Source organism: Acanthaster planci, linkage group LG11 (assembly GCF_054643075.1).
Source record: "Acanthaster planci isolate LZ-2023a linkage group LG11, COTS_SCS, whole genome shotgun sequence".
Lineage (NCBI taxonomy): Eukaryota > Metazoa > Echinodermata > Asteroidea > Valvatida > Acanthasteridae > Acanthaster > Acanthaster planci.
The window spans coordinates 15,500,893-15,523,877 of record NC_141787.1 but is presented as its reverse complement, the minus strand read 5'-3'; the positions used below and the strand labels follow the sequence as shown (position 1 = coordinate 15,523,877).

The window sequence follows — 22,985 nt, the reverse complement described above, 5'->3', positions numbered from 1 at the left end:
ACATTTCAGCTCGATCAAGTGTAATTGTCGATCTTTTCAAGATCCTGTTTGTTCTACAGCTTGTTGATCTCTTTGATATCCTAATGATCTCTTTGTTGGCGCAATGAGCAGTCCGTGAACCACCTGCTTTTCCCGCGCCCTGGGCAACGGGCCCTGTTTATCTTATAACTGGATGTGGGATTGTTTCGTCATGCAAGATTGAAGCAGACAAAACTGGCTGCTCATCACTATTACCGTATTATGTACACAATGTGCACGCCTTGAATAGAAAGAGGTCGCGAATACTCGAAGGAAACTACATCTGCAGATGAACTCACAGAGAGAAAAGTAAGCACGTATTAACGTTGGGACTACGTTTTTTCGGGAGGCAATATCCCAGATAAATTCCTCCTTATCGAAGTGAACCGTTGTTCTCTCGGTATACAACGCATTTATACATATTGGTTAAAATTTGCGCTATAAAAAATTAATGGACAGGTTATAACTATTAATGGCTTGGGAAACTGGCAAATTGCCGTTGGAACTTCAGAGAAGCTGAAAAATAATATAAAACATATATTATTAAAAAAAAACACTTCTGGCAGTTTGATTGTATATACTTGTATGCCACAAATGTGAGAATTTTATGTTTCTGACACTGCCACTACAATGAATATAAGTTCGGCGAAACTGTTAAAGTTTTTCGGCTGTGTTTCTCTTAATAGAATGATTAAACTCTTATTATTAAGACCCAGTCACACACCACCACTCACTGCGAAACGTCATGGCCAATCGGTTTCTTTCTTATATATCGTCTTTGGCAAAAGCCGAAGTTAATACTTGGCAAGCGCTGGTTGGAAGTTTTCCGCGTGGAAAAATGCGCCGCGTTTATTTTGCCAGCCATTCATCGCGTACTGCTGCCATGCTGAGCCGGCCCTTCGTACGTGTGCTAAGGTTTTGTTTTGCTTGTTGTCTTCACATAACAGTGTCAAGAGTGTTGGAATTTGGAATTCGAAGATGACACAGGTCTGTTTTTTGCCAGTGAAATGCTCACCAAAATAATGCGGATAGTGCAGCTGCTCCTGGACATTGGAGGTTACATACATGTATTGTGGTGCTGTGAGCAATGTGAACGGACAGCGCCACAAATTCGAGGCCAATCTGCAGTAAAGGCTTGGTTTTACGAAAAAAACAACAAGAGTTTGCATGGTTTGAACCTCCATGGTTTGAACGTTGTGTATTGACTATGAGTGTGCAAAGTGCAACTGGTGGATACTTTAACCTTTGGGGGTCAAACAGTGTAGCCTGATGACGGACAACTCTTGCTAACTTACGGAGGGGCAGTGTCACTCATATCCTCTAGATCTGGGTGAGTAATGTGATCGTTATAGAAATAACTAACGTCTGTGAGTGTGACCGTATAGTTGATACATTTCGCCACCTTTTGACAAGTCTCGTAATAATGCCGAAATAATGGACCTGGCGACTATGCAACAAATGACGTTGACCGGCGGCTGTAACGTGTGAATGGAGTTCCTTCCTCCGTGGTGTGATGTGACTTAGTATGTGCGGTGTGGTCCGTGGTGTGCTGACCATTTTTTGTTTTTTTTTTAATGAAGACCAGAATATGGGTCTAAAGTTGTCTTTTCGACTAAATAACGCCAGTATCATGCGTGAAGTTTAATCCCTGTTCTGACCACAAACTTTCTGTGGTGTTCAGTCATTGACCTTTTCCATCCTCAGAAATGTACGTGTTTACATTTCAATAGAGGGCGCTAAATAGTCACACCGTGAAGAAAGAAACACCATTGAGTCTCGTGTAGGTCTATGCTTGAGCGCTCTCCATATAATTTCCTATAGCCAAGGATAGTGAGAGCTATGTTAAGCCCCTGACCTTCCCCCTGCATTATGTGTCTCCACTGTACAGCAAGAACCCTTTACTGACGAAAGGCTGTAAAAAGAAATTCAAACACAATGAAATGAGCCGTAAATAACTGGAAATAAAACGCAGTTTCCCAAAGCGTCATTTATTTCTCATGTGAATTAATTTTAATCAATTTAATACAATAATAAACATGACAATAATATCGCTTAAACTGCTCTTGCCTCGGATTTGAAACCATTATCGAAAATATAAAGTCACATTCTGCGCGAGCAGAAGATAAATATTTTTTTTAATCATGCATGTGGACAAGAAATAAACTATAAAACAAAAACAAAGCTACAACACAAATGCAGAAGTGCAAAGGATTGTGGGTAATCGTCTATATAAGGGATTTTGATGTTACGCATACTGTTAAAAAGCTATTTCAAATGACTTCCCCCTGTAACAGATCTTTTACTAGAATCCTAATATGGCCTTTTCTTTCCAATTAGAGGTTTAATTCCGAAGGATATTTTTCTAACAGGTTTAAGTCATTAGAGGTGTTTAATTTTATCCCTTGTTTCCAGTTTCGAAAAGTCGTGAGAAGAGTCGTCTTGAGAATGCGAAAAATAATTGCTGCATGCAACTAGACTCTAAAGAATAAGATACTGAAACCGAGCCTGCGGCAATTCATTTTCATGCACACAACACTTCGCTGGTTATCCTGCCAGACACCACGTTTACAATATTTATTAATTCACTGATTACTTTCTTTACAAATAAATACAACTATCAAGTGACACCTTTGTGTTTAGACGCTGGTAGTTGCCATGGATAATTATTTGTTGAGGAATAACTATGCATGAAAGGTACAACCGCACAAAATTAGTCCATACTTCACATCTCCTACTCGAATCGTAGTTCCATCATTTCGCTCGAGTTGGCCATTCACATTTCTGAGAAACCGAACTTGTTAGAATGCAGTAAAGTGATGTCAGTCACTGTAGCAACGACGTCGGTGTTTGAAAACATCAAAATAATTTCATTAGACTTCAAATTCCCTCGACAATATTTGAAATCTTTACCAAACAGAGATCCAAAATAGTGTAATACCCCATATTACACGAGAGAAAGGAAAAATTAAATATGACTTGGAGAACATTATTGCAAATTTGGAATATCTTTCACTGCCCCGTAGTAAGCATCAACAGCTTAAACTGATAGGCTTGCATTATGAATTACACTGTGGGAGAATATGATGTCACAGATTTAGAAGTATGTTTGTGACAAGTTGCAAGCATCTGTGTAACACCGTGATATTTTCTGACAGTGACATTAATTAGGCATATGTCTGAAGTAAACAGCAGTCAATGGGGAAAAAAGTTGATATTAATTCGAACACATGATTAGAATAACATACATGTACACCGTAATAATATGCGACTCATGATGATTTAAATAAACTGAGTGCTACCTCAAGAAATTCTTATTTTTAAACTTACACATCGACAAAAAAATTCAAACACTGATGACTAATGGTTTTAAGGCATCGTTTTCATCTTACCAAAGTAAGTCCAACAAGAAATGTCTTGATGATATTAGTCAGGTCTTGTTGTGAGTGAATTTTGATGGGCATTTTACTCATGCGGTAGTGAGCATAATACTTTGAAGAGGTAAAATGACAAACAATCTTTTGTTGTGTCTAAAACAGCGTATGTTTAGTTTCAAATATTTCATTGTTGCTGTCATGAAATTGACATGAATGGGATATGACAGTTTGACATACTATTTTCAAAACGTCATCTGAAGGTAAGAAAATTTGACTATTATAAGATCTTGTGAAAAGTTTGCCCGAGGACAAACTGATCTATTGATGCCTTCAAACTGCGTGGTACAAACTTTAATGCTCAATTTCTTTTGGAGAGTTATATGTATATTACACAGAAGACACACAAAACCAAAATTAACTTTGTTGCTAATATCTTCTAAAGGTTTCCCTCTATAAGAAAAAAAATGCAGTCATTGAAATTAACATTACTCAATTATTTTCGACAATGCCACTGTTGCCAATCGACAAAAGCTTCCTTACACCATATCTCCGTAGTTAACTCGTTCAAACCTCGCCTATTCTATCCCCTACGAAGCTACTTCTAATTTAAAAACCGTTCCACATAATATAGCCCAATAAAAATGGCAGGAAAATTCAAAATTCCTATCTCCATTAAAGTACTGCAAAGGACTCGTGTTACTTCTGTATAGTATTGTATACCAGCAACTTTAATATCATTCTACAACTACAAATAATTCATGTGTACAATTATACATATTAAGGGATTAAACGTGTGATGACGATAGAGGGGCGTGGCTTCTGTTAGTTAACCGAATCTCAACATCAAGACGCCATTACACTTTAGTTCTATTCATAAATACACATATCAAAATTCTTCAAAAACAGTGAAGTGCCTTCATTTGGAACCCAATCCCCTTTCAGTGGTTTTTATCACGTGCGCATGCGTATACCATTTTCTTTACATGGGACCGTTTGCAGGTATCATTTTGTGAACACATTGCACACTCATTTAAGTCTTACTTTTTTAAACTGACCCGCTACAATGAACGTACCTGTCATTGGACAGGCTCATAGGCAATAGGAATATCTTATTCCTTTCGGTATTTATGAACATTTAAGAGGTATACAGACTTACTCTGGCTTACAATGTGAACCTTTTCAATATTTTAGCAACAAATAAGCTATTCAAAACTAGAACAACAGCTGTGTATTTTGTTGACCAAATAGGCCTACTGTACTTTTACACATACGGAATATCTTTTATGCATTTGAGGCTCTATAACTGGTGTGATCATGCAGTCATGCTAATATTGCATGCCATCGTCGCAACTGTCTTCCATCATAAGGAAGTTTTTCACCTGTCAAGCCGAATTCACAGAACCAAACACTCATGAAAGCTCTGGAATCTTCAAACAATAAGTTCATTAATACGTGTAATTATTTACAAACCGATGGGACTTTCGCGATATGGATTCCGTGCGTATTATCAAGATACAAATATCTGTAACCAAGGTTGCGGTATACTGATTATTGATCGTCAAAGGAACATGCTTGCATTGACTTGAATTGTAAGCTGGGGCCAATTTCATAGAGCTGCTTAAGCACAAAATTTGCTTAAGCGCGAGAAAACTTTGCTTAATAAATCAGGTAACCAGCCAAAACTCTATTTGATGTATTTTGTTTGGGGATCGCATTTAGCTGTCTTTTGGTTGGCGTGACAATCAGACAGAGTTTGAGCTGGTGACCTTTGTTTTTTTCGGCAAGGTCTTTTCACGCTTAAGCAATTTTTGTGCTTAAGCAGCTCTATGAAATCGGGTCCAGATCGTTTCTGGTCAGCGTTATTATGACAGATATAAATATTTGTTCGACAGTGCTGCCTGTTCTTTGCGAGGTTCTCAGTGACTGGATTTCAGCAATCAAACCGGGATTTCAATCCGCATTGCTAATCATAATATGGACACAATTTGAAAACGTCAGTTCTTCAGCCTACTTACATCCTTTCCTTGAAATTTTCATTACAGCATAATATAAAAAATATGCCGCAAAACAGTTATGAGAATTCAAAATATTACACGGATAAATTCAATGTTTCACTTTAAATAAATAATCTATTTTAATACCTGATTTTTTTGTCGAACGAAAATGTAAAATTTGATTAAATAATTCCCATCTGACACAACATTAAATAATATACATATTAACCAACAATGTGACAGTAAATACAAGTAATATTTAGGACAATAGCTAAGTATTTAGATAAATATGAATACAGTAAGGTTTTCTGTAGTTGACGGAGCAAGGAGACAAAGTTATAAATCTGTTATAAATTCAACTCACTCCAAAGACGGGAAGGTGAGCAGTGGCTTAACAATATTTTGCTTTATTACAAAGGTTCAGCGGAAATAACTAAGAAAATCATCTAGTGACGATGGTCCTGCTGGTATTGCATCCTTATTAGTGAGGCAGCTCTGACCTACACTTGTGCTCCACTCCAGGCTGGGATCTTGTTTTGTCAATCAGCACGTTGCGCGCTCATGGAGGTGCCGTAGAGGAGAGCCAAGAAATACTGTTGGAGCTGAGGTTGGGTCAAACCTTAGTGGTGCTCTCCAACGCGTTTTCCACAACGTCCTTATTATTGCGTGAAATGCTGCCGAGGTGGTTGAGATGGGTGGTGCTGTGTCTGCGCTTACGCCTACTACTCCCACGCTTCTTATTACTGCTGATGCTGTTCCGCGGACTTCCCAATAATGGCACTTCGGGATCTTCGTCAATGTACCGAATAGGTTCATATCGTTCCCACTCCGGAGGATACATGTAAGAGGCAATATTTGCCGGTAGTGAGGGCGACTTCGGCTTGTACCTATTCTTAGTGGAGGGCGACTCCATCTCTCCGGTGTCGTAAATAGGCATTGAATTCATCTCTGAGTTCCTGGAGTCCAGCAAATCCTGCGACGCGGCTTTACAGAGCTCGGAGCAGCCGGATTTGACGGACTCCATACTGTCCGGCCGCGACAGGGGCTTCTTGACGATCTCGTGCATCTTCTGATACATCTGGGTACCCACTGTGGTGTCGGTGGGCCCGTTGGCTATCCGGTGCTCCATGTCCTGCATCTTGGAGTCCATCCCGGACAAGGCTTCGAACATCTCGTACTTGAAGCCGGAGATGTCCTGCTTGATGCGGTTGACCCACTGCTCCTGGTTGCCTTCCTCGTCGTCGCGTTTGGCGTCGAAAATGTACCGTTTGACCAACTTGCCCATGATATCCTGCAACAAAGCAAGACCAAACTTTGTTTTATCAGTAGCCACCAACCCTTTGAGTATGAAAAAAGTGTGTGCCAACTTACACTGGCCTGTTACCAACATGGCCGTCAGAAGCTGTATCTATTTCCACCTTGCTGATGATAAGAACAAAGTCAGTGACAGTTATTCCCACCATCATAAAGTTGTCATTGACATTGATGTTCATGACCCCCAACCTCTTCAATCCTCCAAAATTCTCTTAGCGATTTTGGAGAAGTGAGGCTGAATGGCAGAAAGCGTATACCTGATTGCGAAGGGTGCATGGTACCAAGGTGTTGTGTCAGTGTGTTGTTTCATGCTAAGCCGTGCATAAACTCAGACCCAGATTACAGGCGAAACCATCCCCACTACTCGAGGAAATCATCCCCCCTGGCTCAACTTAATGATTGGAATTGGCCAGAGGCGTTTGAAGGCTTGAGGCTGTGGCTACCCCTCCAAGTAACGAATTCAATAAATAATGGAGGATTTTTTTAGAGGATAAGGTTGAATCCAATATGATTCCACGTTGAAGCCATGGAGGCACTTGGAGGATTGTGAAGGACTCATGTGGTATCCTAGTTAAGGCTCTAGAAGTTAAATACCGCAGTGTCGTCAAGTTTACAGAGGCTTATACTTGTCATCGTCAGTATTCCATGACTACTAACAAAAAGTTGTCTGTAATATTACTTGCATTAAAGAACAATTCAAAACTCTGAACTTACCCTGTATTGTTTCTCTCTTTCCTCCATAAAAGCCTTACTTCTCTCCTGGAAGAGAAAAACGCACATTTGTAAACTCTCAATGTGATTCATCCTTGTACTTCAAAATCTCTCTTTGGAGTTGTTTATATTAACTCGCAGTTCACATAAGTCACCTCAGAATTAGGCTGGGGGCCGCCAAAGGGTGAACTGAACGTTTTAGCTTGCTTATAGTCTTCAAATGAGAAATAAAGGATCAATCACTCTCTCCCTCAACGATCACCTTTTTCTCCTGTCGAGATTGTGCGCCGTGCATTCTGTCCCACGTCCATTTACAGATGTACCCGATGGTTTTGGGCGTCGGGATAGCATTAAAGGGAGGTGGTATGGTCCCACGACCCTCAAAGTACGTCATCCACAGTTTGGACCGTGAAAACTTCCACTGGATCTCTGCATCTTCCTGTGGTTAAAGTTTGTCATGAAAAGTTCTTGGTTTTAGAACTTGTATGTGGCACACAAAACATCCAGGACTGAAAAGGGACAAATTTATCGGGGAATATCAAAGTGTCCAAGAAAAATCAGTTTATCCTTGCTCTGAGTTTTTTGTTTCATTGTCTGGCGCCGTCTGTTGACATTGCTTGATTTATATTTTTAAGTGTTCTTTGTACATTTTATACATTCTCCATTGTTGTCCATATTCTGGTAAAATGGAATTTTATGAGGGCGCTCCCGAAAATTTTTTATAAGAGAAGGAAAAAGCTCGAGAAATCCTGAATTGTTCAAACTTCACCTTAAAACTTAAACAGTTAAAACTTCAATATTTATAAAGTTTGCCAAAGCAAACTTCACTCAGTTACAGGGCTCAGAAATATCTAATCTCTTAAGGAAACAGTTGATACAATTATAGTCAAATATTTTGGGACCTACCTCAATACGGGTGTACGTGTTGCTCATCATGGCAATCAATACATTCATAAGAACAACAATGGCTATGATGTGATAGACAGCATAAAGTCCAACGCCCACGCCCTCCGTAAACGTATGAGGCACGCCCTTCAAATCCAAAATTTCTAAATCAGGAAGACCGAACAACGCCCAGAAAAGAGTGGCCATGGTTTCTGGAAGACTACAGCAGGAAAAAAATATCAAATTGAAATTAAGAATGTTTTCTTTTACATATATGTTAACCTTACAGTTTGGGATTGACAGTAAAGCACAACCAGAGCGTTGGGATATATTGTGATTGTTTCAATGCTTATGTAAAATGACCCTATTTTGCGGAAGCGTTATACAAACTCTGACTGAAGTGTACATTTGAACGCCTTTGCTGATACAGTAAATATTTTGATCATTGAAGACGTCCATGACTGGCGGAACTTTACAGATCGTTTACGTTCTAAGTTGCATCTCCCACGGTCCTTAGGTTGCCGCCATTTTTTATGTCACGGTAGTCCCCATTCGGGCATTCCGTGGTGACTTGGCTTTTGTTGTTGCTAGTAGTACGATACTGTCAGTAGCCGTTTCCATTGCAAACAGTGTGCGTGACGGATACGGCCTGAAATCAACGCTGGATGATTGCACAGATTCGTGCGTGGGACATGTATGACGTCATTGCAAACGGTCTGACAGCAAAGAAGGAACATTAGAACTTACGAACTGAAATACATTCTGCAGGTGGAGCACTTGGCAATCATTTCGGAGGCATAGTACCCGTAGAGTTGATTCATACCCAGCGAGAAGGCAAACAGGACAAACAAGAAGATGAGCATGAACTTGGCAATGTCGAACATCATGCCGCCCAGCGAGATTTGCATCGGCCCCACGTGGCGATTCATCACGGTCAAGCTGATGGGACGCAAGAAGCTCAACACTTTGGCTATGGCGAAGAGCCCCTCGGAGATGAGCATGGGATCATCGCTGTTCCACGTTGCCCTGCTGCCCGTTCGGTTGTCGGGTGGCGTGTAAATGTACGATTCCCCAGAGTTTGTCCTCCGTCGGCTGCCCGTGCTTCCTCCGAACGCGCCCCCGTCGTTTTCCTGGGACTCGATGAACGTGGCCATCCTGCTGTCCAATTTGCTGATAGTGCCGTCAATCAGTACCAGTTTATCGGCGATTTCTCCGTCCTTATTTTTCTGGTCCTCTTTCAAGATCTCTATCTGAGTGGTCAACTCCTGGATTGCCTGCAGAAGATGCTCCGAGTCCACTTCTGAGTGTGACAGCAAAATAGAAAATTTGATATACATGAAATTCGGGTACAGCGAGCATCGCTGAAATTGAATTGTGGGTATTCAACTAGGGTTTTCTACCAAAGCTGGGGTCTTCATGTATGAATATCATTTCCAAAGAAATCTTAAAGACTTTCTACATTGATATTTGACGTTTTCTCAGTCATCAGGCTTGGCGTTAAACCAGTAATTCCTTCACTATGAGCTAATATTGATTCACTATAAATAGATATTGCATACTCAAAAAGTGTTCTAATTAATTAGTGTTTGTTTTCACTTTTCCTAATGATCGTGTTCAAAATGTGGTATTAAGTAGCAAATAACACTGTCTCGTCCTCGGGCCAAAATCGTCCTACCTGGGGGCATACTGGACGGTAACTCCCCACTGGGCGTGAAATCATCTTCGTCATCGGTAGGCGTCCATATTGTCATGGTGTCCGTCGTAATTGGGTGCATGGTTGTGTTAGCCGTGCTTGCCATTAATGCATTTGTTCTTTCCAGAGCCTTGAGTGACGAAAAATTGCACCACAACGAGTTATCAACGCTAGAAAGAGCCCGCCAGCAAACCATTGAAATCGATAACAGTGTCTTTGAATTCGCCACAGTAAGATTTTCGTTTTGTATAAGGAGATTTATTTATTAGCCGTTGTCACTTCCATAACGATTTCAACGGTGCTGATTAGAAAGAACAAGAGTTGATGCCAATGGCAAAAGCGGTCTGTTTCTGGAATTCTGTTTCTGCTTTGTCCCTGCTTATATGATTTTCAATTAAAAAATGACTCTTTAACCTTGCAAACTGAAGGAAAAGGATGTATTCAGCCGGTTAATGTCTGTACCTTTGGCTCACTGAATGAAACTGACAAGTTACTGTGGGATTACCTGCAGGTACACGACCACTCTGAGCGCAATGGATGCCCAGTAGAGAGATAGGGTGAGGAAGTCTAAAATATTCCATCTATCTGTTAGATACCTCGAGCCATAGTACCATAACTCTTTTATCTCGGCCCAAGTTAAACCTGCAGAAAGTAATAAATTAGCAGTGAATCAGGAATCGATGTAAGATGACTTGCTAGCGCCTAATACATGCAGTTATTTTACTGGGTATTAAATTTGATTTTAATGCATTTATACGGCCATTTTTGACAGTGAAGGGAACTTTTTTGTTACCCAGGAAAGAGATTAGTTTTGTTACTTGAAAATTGGCTGTTAGTTTAAACTTCTACAATTGAAATGATTTTTGTGCAACTGTGTGGCTGTCCTTGGAAGCATAGCATTACTTTTGTTGACTATTTTCGCAAAGAGGCTGAGGACTCTTGTCTTGTTTGGGGTTCAGTGGGTCCCAGTCTGGATTTCAAGCCTTCTAGTTCAACAAAGATAAACGGTTCCTGAGTCTTTTCTGCGTCTCTACGGAATCGGGCCAGAATGTGACTCTGGCATCTTACCGATTACCCAGCAGATAACCAGCCACTCAGTAAACGTGGGTTCAAGAGTTCTGGAATCCACAGGATTGCCGTCCGCGTCCTCGTCTTGTCCCCCCGACGACTGGAGACCCAGCAGGACCAGGAAGAAGAGACCAGAGGAGGTGTGGCAGACGAACTGGACATGTGGTATCCGCATGAAGGCGCCCACTTTGCCCCAGGGGTAGATGATGTAGAGGATGCTGAGGATAGGGAAGCAGATGGCCACTATGGCTGAGAAGAAGCTGGAGGAGAGCCAGTTGGAATCGTACCAGCGGGGGAGACCCTCGTACCACAGCTGTGTGAGCCTCTGCTGGCAGTGAGGATGAGCTACAAACTGTGGATTCATCAAACACACGCGACGGAATTAGAGATCCCAGAGGGTCCATTAAAGGAGCCATCTTCCAGTAGCCAAAAGGGTAACCAAAGAAACTACCGCCATTGTCTATCACTTTAATCTTTGATGATTCAAAAATGCAGATTAACATCCATCGTTACCGGTAAAGGGTACACAAAGTCTGAATTGTATAATTGTGATATAGGCAGTTGACTTTCCTTGAAGTGCTCGAAGCACTTAATGTCTACAGTGTATATATATTTTTTGTACCGTTTCATCTGAAGCTTTGAGGCCCCGGAATAAGTATAATTCAAAAGCAACGTTATTATAATAGTCACGATCATGATACTAACCTTCCTCTGCTCATAGTGAATGGCGATCTTGACTTTGTAAGGCCCCACTCCGTTGCCCTCCACGTACGCTCCCCAGAGGTAGGGGTCGTGGTACAGTATACATGTCTGCTCCTTGTGGTTGCGAATGTGGCCCAGGATGTCGGCCGCGAACTGCTCGCACTGGCCGGCCAGCTCCACGAACTGCTCCGAGAATTCCGGATTCTTACGGGACAGCTTACGCAGCTTGACGCACATCTCGAAGGCCGTGTGGATGGGGTCGGCGCTGGTCAGTGAGATGTAGGCCTGGGAAGCCAGGGCCCGGTAGATGTTGAGCATGCCAAGGGAGTGCTGGAGCGTCTGGGTCTGGGTGCTGAAGGCGTAGAACTCGGGGTCCTCGATCCGGGCTCCATACTCCAGGAGGATCTTGATGATGTCGTAGTTGTTGTGATGGGAGGCCAGTACAATCGGGGTAATGTCCGGGTGGAAGTCGCCGTTCAGCGCGCGGCAATTCAAGAATTCCTGGAAGAAAACAGCATTCGAGGAACAGACAAATTGAGAAGATGCTGAAGTCAAACATGGAATAAAAAGTTTCTTTTTTCCCTGTTTTTCCCGAAGATTTTGTACTCTTCCGTAAATTCCACATTTCTAGAGCACTGCTACCCCGAAACTCCACTCGTATTTACTTTCGAGAAAGCAGCATTCCCAAATGACAGGTAAGTCATACTGTTTTTCACTGTACAAAGACAAAGAAAGAACCATACGAAACTAAAACAGGTACACAATCACGGTGCCATAGCAGATATTCAAGCTTTATGGAATTTTGTCAAGCACACAACACTATGCTAACACTACAGATTCACGGAAAAATCAGAATTTTTTTTAAGCAATTACAATCAACCCCCTTTTGTGTTAGGCCAGCAAATTTAAATATCTCCGGGAGGATCTCACAAATAACAAATAAAACGACTTTGCACTGTGGCTTCGTGGACAGTACACATTTGAGATCATAAACAAAATACTCTACAACCTATCCTTTCAATCGTACGCCCAGGAGACAAATAAATATGCATGCGTCAGTTACGAATGAGCAGGTAAACTGCCGGCCTGCCTTGTAATCCATTAATATAGCCCCACCAGCAATTTATCACTTTCTTCTGGGCATCCCCATGACGGCATGTTTACTAATTAAGGGATTAGTTAACTGGTAATTAATCAATCACTTTAGCCCCAGCATTTTTGTTTTTTTAGACACGAATGCCCCCCAACGGTCAAGGTCTTCGTATATCTAATGCATGTGTAATGCGATTATCTATCGTCTCTCGGTACTCCTTCGAAAGCTCTTGATCGCCTGGTAATCATGTTATCAAATTATCCTTAGAGCAGGTAATCCAAAGACGCTTCCTCAGTATATGATCCCTCTCTCCTCAGCTGCTTATATATTATAAAGACTAGAGGTCACATCCGAGGCTGGTGCGGAGGAAGAAACACGGCATTGCAGACAGATGAAGTAGTAATTCAAGAGTATCTCAAAACAGTTACCTTTGCTGTACCCATTTGTAACGAGGTCCCTGTTTGAGCATTAATTAAACCTTCATTCAAGTGGAGTTGGTAGTGAATCAAGTTGCACCATAGGCAATGTGTTACTGGAAAAATCAAGTACACTTGGTTAACTGCATTTACGGACTGCTTGCTTGCATATTTTGCCCCCTCTCGAGCGCAAATGTGAAAAGGAGTTTATGTAAAGCTTGGATATGATGCGACCCCTCTAAATAATGTCTAAAGTGAGAAGCTTGAGTGGTTTTTACATTCGAGTTTAAAATAGTATGCAGAATTCACTGGAAACTCATATTGATTAGAATCTGTGATGTTGGCGTAAGCGCTGATTTAGAAGAAGTCGTAAATCTTACCGGGATGTTCTTCTGTTTGATGTACTCACAAATCATCTGCGCGGCATTCGTAAACTGTTCGTCCACTGCCCGCAAGAGGGCGTCCCCCAGTTGTACGCTGTGCTCTAGTAGCAACTTAATAATATCTGTGGAGAGGCAAATTCGGATAAAATATGATTGATGGTGGCATATGCTAGCACAAAGTGACTGGTAAAATTATTACCTTATTAACATTTTGTGTTGTGATCGGTTTGGGTGAAAATTGTACTCCCAGAAGATGACATTTGCAGACTCACTTTGTTACCCCCCCCAAAAAAAACCCACAAACAAAGACTAAACGAACAAACACAATCGCTTTTAAATTATCTCCTAGGGTTTTCCTTTGATTTTCGTCGGACATAACTTATTGAATTAATTTGAATGGACAGTGTATGAAAAAAAAATGGAAAAACTGAGTTTAGTTGTATGAACAGTTAAGAATGTTACTGTTTAGCCCTAACTCATTTCATGCGAAATTCCCCAGCCCACAGTAATCCGTTTAGTCACACAGCTATGGATGGCAATGACGGAACCATTTCCCCCCATTGAGATCTCGCATAGCCTAAAAGCCCATGCCCACACACAAAAACGCCCGTATGTCAGCCGCTCTGCTAATTCGGTAATATCGTTTTCACTAAGGGCATATGATACCCGAGGGCTAGACGGCAAGACGACTTGATTAAGCTGAATAAGTGCACTGCCCCCGGCCAGCGCAGTGGTAGGGGCGTGGTCATGGAAACACCACGTCCCTCCTATTAAGTAGTTGCTAATGGAAACCTTTGTACCCACACTGAAGGTCGATCACTCGTTTTCTTATGTAAAATAAAATTGTACTCCATTGTGTCCACTAATATTGGCAATTACTAATGATATGCAGTTGTTTCGAAGTAATATTACAGCCAAATGGAACTTTAAATTTTTAAAGGGCCATACGAGTATTATGATGCGGAAGCCAGCATAGATCATTCTTTCTGTCGTGTTTAATAAACTATAAAAACAAATAATATGTTCATTCTCGTTCTGCCATTTTCATGTGACATAGTTGACACGAATTCTTCCTATTGTAAACAATATGAAGCAGGTGTAAATAACCATACGTTTGTGTGGGTAACTTTGCTCCAACTTTCATCACTATGACCCAAGCTTAAATCCCCTAAGTTGGGCTTCTTGGTCAGTGTTTACGTCATTCAGCAGTTTAGAAGTACATTCATGCTGACAAGTTCATTTCCCTCTATGTCTCATTGGTAATTTACACGGGCCGGAAAACACTCACACCGATTATGCGTTACGTCTTTTCATATTATGTATGCATTTCCGGTCGGTGTGACAAGATAAACGTTGTTTGAACCTCTTAGTGAGTCCACCTTTAATCATAAAAAGCCCCTTTGTAACTGTTTAAAAGCTGCCTAGTTTGAATTTACGATGTTAAGTTTGATACGCAAAGAAAAGCCCCATTGTAACTGTTTGAAAGCTGCCTAGTTTGAATTCAAGATGTTAAGTTTGATGCGCAAAGAAAGAGCTTTGAAATAGTGACTACATGTACATGTGAAATGACGGATAATTCTCTTCTGGAGATCCAACCTTGAGAGGAGGGCAAGCCTGTACCTCGTCTTAACAATCAGTCTTCTGCCGTCAAGGTAACCTTGACCCAGTTGAAAGCTTATTAACCTGAAACCCTTGTCTACATGCAGGTCGACTGGATAATTTGCTGTACCATTATTACGTGAATAGTACCATGAGCAACACCTTGGTATTCAACAGTTAGGCCTAGGTATTCATGGCAAGGGAAAGAGGCACATTAACACTGATTCAGACCGAAACGAGCAACCATTGCAAACGATCGAAAACGATTCCCTACCCAGTTGTAAATCATTATTAGGTATTTGTGTACTGTGGAGAAGTAGGTGATAGATCCATTCCAAAAGGAATAAAATGCTGAACTTGATCTCACTAATAAATTGAATTTGTAAACGCAAATTCAAGAAGAAAAATATCGGTATTTTCTCCCTTTTAACCAAAACATGTTCCTAGATCCTTAATCCTTTAAGAGGCTGTACGCCCCGATTGAGGTGGAAGAACAGGAGCGATAGGAAGCAGTGCGGTCAAGACTATCTAAATTTGCCTGTTATCGTGCCACGTGTTATTGATTCAATTACGTCGTGTCGCAGCGTTGTTCTTTACCTTCGACAACTACGACAATCCCCTCTGAAACCAAGGCAACATATCGATCACTTTTAGGATGCAGTATCGGTTCGGCGTGGCGCAGCGTTTGCAAAAAATGGCGTTAGAAATCGTTATTCGGGCGGTAATGAATTGGCCCGCAAGGCTGTGATCCAATTAGTACTCCACAGGTCACGACCCTCTTGTTCTAATTACAATGAACCAGGGTCGGGGATTCTACAAATAAGGGATTTGAAAGGTAAACTGACATTCAGTCTTGCTTCTGGTAGGAATGAAGTTGTGATTGATACCTCGCTGGTAGCCAACTTGAAGCACTTAAGAGAGTAAGCAATGGCTTAAATATCCAGCCATAAATGTTATGCATTAAAACTTCATCTGACAAATCTGATGTAGAGACTGTTATACATGCAACTTAAGATGTCCATTGTAATTCGTCATACTTTCCCTGAGCGCCCCTTTATTTGCACGTCATAAGTAACCGTACTTTGGCAGTGCTAATAATTATGTGCCACTGGTTTACGCGTATTCCTCGATAACATTTCCGAGGCAGGTGCTGGCGACAGATGGTTCCCTGCGCCGTTTACCATTCAACTCCCTGTATACACAGTCCTACGGCGGCCGAGACACCAATTCACCGAAATAAAGAGCCACCGCAAAACGCGATTATTGCACACTAATCAAATCCTCATGCCAGCAATTTTTTGAGCGACGAAGCGTGCACAGCCCGGTAACTCGCATTTTATACAGGCCATCAAAAACACGCCGGATAGAATAATTAATTTCTCCAGTGTGTCGTGGTTTGATCGAGTCAAGGTGGTTTCGGATAACGGTCTCCCACAAGCGGAGGCTGGCCCCTCGTGCATACTGATGCAGCGGAAAAGCGCAACTTTTCTCCAATATATTTCACAGCTTGTTTGAAGGGTTGTGTATTTTGGCCTTGCGGCGACAACACGCCTAATCAAAATGGCCAGTCATAATTAAAAGACAAAAAGTGAAATTGGTGCGATCGGTGGAGGGCAGTGATGACTCGTGATTTTCTCAAGGCAACAAATGTCATCCATCACTGCGGTATGCGATTTGCGCCCACCCTCTGAGAAGACACTAATTTGCACGCGTGTGACAAGTGCGGCATTTGCAAACCAGAAGCCTTTCATTTCTAAACTCTTGTTTCTCATTTGGATGATTCTATATAATACATTGCGTACTCGGGACAACCTCTGTCAAGGCACCTCACATATTGTTTACTACAACATACTTTTGTCTCCTTTACCAAAGATTAAAACAAGAGCACGATTAAGCATATAATGAAAGCATCTAGGAAATCTTGGGACACTTCATCACTTATAGGCGCGCCAACAAACAGGAAAACGCCAAAAGAATTACTCTCATTTTCCCGTTACAGTTTTGAAAGCAAACTGTCTCTACACCTGGTCATAAACACTTGCGTGTTGTAACACAATGTAGGCCTATGGTCTTCATGGTCTGAACAGTGCACAAGTTTAGAGTGAAATATTTGTGACATTATTGAACTTGAAGGAGTGATTGAAACCTTTCACGCTCCGACGAAATCATTGATCTGGCCACTGCAATCAACTCCTTGTCCCTACGGAATTGGGACGCAGTCCCGTCAGCTGTTTTCAACATCTAAAAATCGCCAAAACGTTATTGATAATGTCCGTCTGTATAAACCATGGTAATCACCATTGCCGTCACCATATTCGCTGTCAACACCATTACCACAACTACTGTATTCTGTCTAAGATGTTGAGTTTTTCTAATCCTGTATACGTGTACCGTACCCTCCTGCTATCCATCGTTGCAGCGAAGTCCTACGAGTCAAGCATTTTGACATGTACGTTGACCTAGCCAGCCTCACCGAGGGTTGTTGGGTTTTTAATTAAGGTTAGAATCGTTCTGTTTAGTAAATTTGTTGAGCATTATTTGCAAAAGTCTCTCTGCAGTTGGTTGTAAATTTACAAGCTGCGACTTTCTCGCGATTCAGAGAGTCTCGTCTTTCTCGGTCTCTTGACGGTCACGGTGTTAGAATGAATCCAAACTAGGAGATCTATAGGCAGCGAACTCTTCAGCTAGGTCGTGCAAATGCTGTGTGATGACTCCCATCCTGCAAATGCACTCTTCAAATAATCAAACACAAATACAGATCAGTTGGGGGCGAACACAACACAAGTCTCCCTGTTTAACACAGCTGTAAGATATCTTAATTGGAATTTTTAAAGTCTGGAGCAACAATTATTAGACAGTGAGCACATCTTACTAGAATTTGCAAAAATTTAATGTTTGCTGTAGTTTACTGTCAAGAATAATTGAATAATTTTAATTATTTTTATTGTGATTTTTGTGTAAAGTGTCAGTGTATGTTTTTAAGTGAGCAATCAAATGGATTTTAACTAAAAATGGTATATTTCATATTGTATATGTAACAATGATAATAAATCAAATAAATCAAAATAGAAAGTCTGATTTCTCCTGAAATTATGAAGTGACGGCCATTGTCATCGCATTTGGTCGTCATTATCATTTACTGTTAACATTCCACGCCATATGCTGTCTCTACTAATCCCTAATTGCCAATGGAGCAGGCAAGGCCAGCTACCAAGAACGCAGCATAACCGCAACATGTGCGGATTATACCATAAGCAAATTCGGATTCATTTACTCAGACTGTCCCGATATGTTTTTTGTTTATCTAAGGAGTGAACCACGCATGTGCCGCGTGCTCTGTAGCGTCCGGATGAGTCCGTCGCCAGTCGAAATTACATACCAATTAGGGTCCGATCTTGATTTCATTACTGGCCCGTGCATACAAACATAGGATAAATCTCAGACGCACCGCAACCTGCGGCTAATTGCCTTTCGTCGAAAGCAGTCAGTGTCAAAAATAATGTCTGGTACATATTGGCTTTTGGGGGATTCTCAAGATATCATTTTTGTCAACTATACGGTCTATTGTTCAGTCTTGTACACAGATAGACTCTTGACTCATCGGAATTCACAAAAACAAAACTGTATTATGATGACCGTATAAATCTTGGCATTATGAATCTCCCTGTGATAATGGTCTGTTTTCTATTTTTACATTTTTTTCAGCCATCCTTGTTCCACCAGAACTAGCCGTTGTAAACGAACCACAAATTGTACAATTGATTGTGACCATATTTTTAATTTCATTTTGGAATAACTTCATTATAACAGTTTCAAATATTCATGTGATGTCTTTGTTACGATACACAGAAGCCCCCAAACTGTTTTTTTTTGTCAAAAATACTGCTGATTGATGTTGGAGGGTTATATACAAGGCAGCCTTCAGTTCAAATGAAGACCATTTTATTCATCTCGGAAGTAAGCTTTTCTGGTTTGCCGGCTCCCAATTCTTCCTACTGATTACTGGTGAGTTAGGTAATTCATCAAAGCGCTGTGCTGTCTACAGTAGCAGTGACGCACAATGCGCGCAGGGTTACGACGCGCACGGAAGCATACCGGACTCCCTGTCAACTGTTGGTACTGCACACTTCAATCGGTTGGCGAAAGTAAGCCGGAGGCTTAGCTTCGGCTTGTTTGCTAACGCGATGCACTACCGATCGGCCGCAAATCAATTTCATCCCTTCGCCCTCTTGTTCGCCCGCCACCTGCCCAGTAGGCATCCGCATAATGCCCAGGCCTTGCGTTTGGGTAATTTCCATACCGACTGGTCGGCCAGAGCGCGGACCTTTTTCTACACTAGTTCCAAAGTCGGGCACAGGTCTCGCTTTTTATCAGGAGGCCATGCCCGGATAAAAAGTCGAGGGAGACGCCGCTGACTCGCCAGGTGAAGGCTACCCTTACCCAGCTAATAGGGCTGAATTGCATCCTTCACGTTACAGGGCTAAGATTTATTGTTGAAGGAAATGGTGTTGCTTTATCAGTCAGGTTGCACTTTGATATTGCTTTGACGCTACAGAATGGTTATTTTTTGTAATTCGAATCTTTTGCTTGTTCCGTATTTAATAAAATTATTAAACTATTTAAACTTAAAAAGAAAATCTACTATTGTTGATCTGTAGATTCCATGGGAATAAAATGACTCACTTTCTGTCTTAAAAAGGATGTGAAGAATTATTATTTGATGGAAAAATTCATGTTTTATGGAATTGGAACTAGCTCCCAATTTCACAAGAAATGGGACAAATTAGTCATATCAGGCCAAGGTTAGCAGGTTTTTAATATTATTGAAATTTAAATCTGTATTTCTTATTTTATAAATTGTTAGCATCGATGTTTAAAAAAAGACACAGTGAACAATAAAGAAGAATCCCAGAAAAAACAAAAATCAAAACAAAAGTATTTAAAATGCAGCCGTCATATATTTTTCTCTAAAGATATGGTTGAATCAAAACACTTCCTGCTGCAGTTTCATCATTTGAATCTTACAAAATTTGCTTTCTGGTCTTAAAAATGTACACCAGTAACCCCGTGCTTTTTCCTACACGAGTTTGCATGGTGTCCTTTGACCTTTGACGTTTCCTACGGATATCTACCCTTAATTTGGCGGAGTTGTGTAGCTCGTTTTACCTTTGCCCTGAATACCAGACTGTATTTTTCCTGACTTATAGCGATGGAATGTAACAGAAACATTGCATGTCGCCAAGCAGTATTAATGAAAATGGAAAGCAGGACAGGCCTTTAAAAATCGGCAGTAAACCGGCAGGCATTTCCAGGATGCCGTAATTCATTCACACACATCCGACATATTGCTCGGCAGGTTCATGAAAGTGCAGTTAAAGTAAAGACTCCTTGAGGCGGTGTTGCCTACTTTATCAGTATACCATGTACCGCCTGTCGCCAAAACAGCGGACAAGCTTCATGTTCACCACAAGGTCGCGAAAGCACGTACCTCAACGGTCCATTGCGACTTAAAATAGAAACACAGCGCAAGAGAATCAAGACTACATCAGCACATGAAAAGTAAGACAAACAATCATTCGAAGTCGTTGACGCGTTACTTGACGGTGCATGACTTTGAACATACTGGGATTTTATCTTTAAATACTTGAAACCGTCGGTGATGATATGACACGCTGCCCACCCAAATAGGTGATGGCATTGCGCAAAATTATTATTGAAATATAATATTCCATAATCATTTCTATGACTCCTTTGCAAACTGAAAACTTTTCGCTTCTGCATCTTTGAAACGAAACCCTCACGGCAACTCGACGGTGGACGTTTCTATATTTGTGACTTCATTCTCTGAGTGTCATTTCCAATTTCATCGGCAGACTAGATTGAGTGCTCTGTGCAACACGCATTCATTCCTCAATGTCAACATCAGCGTCGCTCTCTTAAACGATAAGAGAGGACCCCGTGATCTCCCTTTAACAAAAGCAATTTCCACATGCTGTCATAGCTGAAGATTACCCATCCTGAAATTGTGTATTTAAAACATTCCGCATATGCAAAGATGTCCATGAACCGTGGACGCTTACCCGCTCAGAGTTGACGTTTTTACCAGTCAATATTGAACATTCGAGATGTTTATCACCATGCCGCGCCGGGCGGCTTAGCTAGAGCATCTAGCTGTTTTGGAAAAAGAAACTTCCTGGTTTGTGTAAGCCTAAATGTTGACATTACAATTTAAGTTCCAGCAGATAGCTGATTCACCATTCCGGGATCCAGACGCTTAACATGGTTTCAGATGTTTCTAAATATTTCAGATCTGGCCACAAACTCACAAATTCAAGACAGTGTTGTTTACTCTAGTCAACTAACAGAAGCAATTTTTTGATTCAGGTGACTCGCCCTCTTGGGCCGGGATTTGGTCCATGAATCCGTAGCCCCTGGCTTCTCCCTAGGGTAATGAAATGTGCCATTTTCAAAAGCCAGTGGATTGATGTTGAAACAAAGTTACAACTCCCTGAGTCTCCCTTTATCACCGATAAACCACCAAACCCCCAACCCCTTCAAAGCTGGAAGATCGATCAATATTGGCACAACACCCAATGGATCTCGTCTTCGAGGTTGTAGATAGCTTTCCTCCTTATTACATCTTGACCACTGTCCCCTGCATGGCTAGCCATTCGCAGCGGCGAGGGACTTAGTAATTAACATCGCCTCATCAACAGATAATATTACCATTCCTGTCACGGTGGAGGCGGTGCTAAAAATTTGTCCGGAACGGCAATGCCCCAGATACCTTCCCAAATAATAGGACAAAACGCGGCAATTGGTATTGTGTGGAGGAAAACCGCTTTATGGTGTTGGAACTATTAAAAAGTGACAAGAGAAGCATGACAGTGTAACTTTCCTGCGCTGAAGTTAACTGTCGACAAATTCTAAATTTGAAGGTGTTACGTTACTGTGTGTTTCACGTGCATATTTTGTGAAAAACGTATTGGAATGTGATAATTTGTTACGTATCATTTAAAGTGTGTACTGCGATGATTACTGTGAAAATAGTATAGGGATTTCGAACGTGCGAGTACCGATTCACATCACAGCACAAGCAGTCCATGTGAACCACCTGCGCGTCTGATGCGTAATTTTTGTGAACAAACTTCGTTTCTGACATCGGTACATAAAGCCGTTTGGAGTAAGTGGTCTATCAGAGATGTGACAGACAAAAACACTTGTTAGGGCAAATAAACTTCAAAACAGAATTTTGAGAAAACCGGCATCTATATCACATAATTTCTGAGATATATCACACAATTTTTATAATGTGCAAAAATGTATGAAAATAGAAAAATATCACAATATACTGTACCCAGCAATAAAAGCAATCAGTCTTTGCTTACTTAGCAACATCACCAAAGGAGACAAATTTACGACAATCTTGTGCGCTGTTTAGCAGGTAGGGATAAAAATTCGGTTCTAATCAAGTTAATTTTGTCCAAGTCTCAAGAGGCGTGTTTCTGTCAGGAGTGGTTACATGCAGGAAATGCTTAGAATCCAGCTAGCGTCTACGGTCACTGGCAGACGGGGTTTTTTATAGCTCGGTAGAGGTCTCCTCGTGGTTACTAATCAGTCCGTCATTCCAACGTATCTGTTCCACGGCAATGAGATTGAGTGAAAATGACAAGGACTGATGGCAAGTGGCGAGAGCACCGCCGGCCGTGTATCATGTCGGTTAACGGTGGAAAAT

At 41.3% G+C, this 22,985-nt stretch overlaps 2 protein-coding genes across 14 annotated transcripts in view; one reads left to right on the top strand and one right to left on the bottom strand.

The window, feature by feature from the left end:
- Window positions 1–886: 886 nt before the first annotated feature.
- LOC110976357 (uncharacterized) overlaps window positions 887–22,985 on the top strand; it is a 159,621-nt gene continuing 137,522 nt past the window's right edge. For all 8 annotated transcript variants that reach the window (XM_087143130.1, XM_087143127.1, XM_087143126.1 and 5 more), the window contains exon 1: window positions 887–1,348. The gene's annotated coding sequence lies outside the window, so the exon portion shown is untranslated. The remainder of the gene's footprint in view (window positions 1,349–22,985) is intronic.
- LOC110976301 (short transient receptor potential channel 4-like) overlaps window positions 1,991–22,985 on the bottom strand; it is a 106,543-nt gene continuing 85,548 nt past the window's right edge. For all 6 annotated transcript variants that reach the window (XM_022229445.2, XM_022229450.2, XM_022229446.2 and 3 more), the window contains 10 exons: window positions 13,649–13,773; window positions 11,763–12,260; window positions 11,058–11,409; window positions 10,495–10,631; window positions 9,972–10,119; window positions 9,044–9,596; window positions 8,318–8,516; window positions 7,674–7,850; window positions 7,415–7,459; window positions 1,991–6,677 (listed from right to left, as the gene is read on the bottom strand). In XM_022229445.2, coding sequence (XP_022085137.2) covers window positions 6,000–6,677; window positions 7,415–7,459; window positions 7,674–7,850; window positions 8,318–8,516; window positions 9,044–9,596; window positions 9,972–10,119; window positions 10,495–10,631; window positions 11,058–11,409; window positions 11,763–12,260; window positions 13,649–13,773 — 2,912 coding nt within the window. In that variant the 3' untranslated portion in view covers window positions 1,991–5,999. The remainder of the gene's footprint in view (window positions 6,678–7,414; window positions 7,460–7,673; window positions 7,851–8,317; window positions 8,517–9,043; window positions 9,597–9,971; window positions 10,120–10,494; window positions 10,632–11,057; window positions 11,410–11,762; window positions 12,261–13,648; window positions 13,774–22,985) is intronic.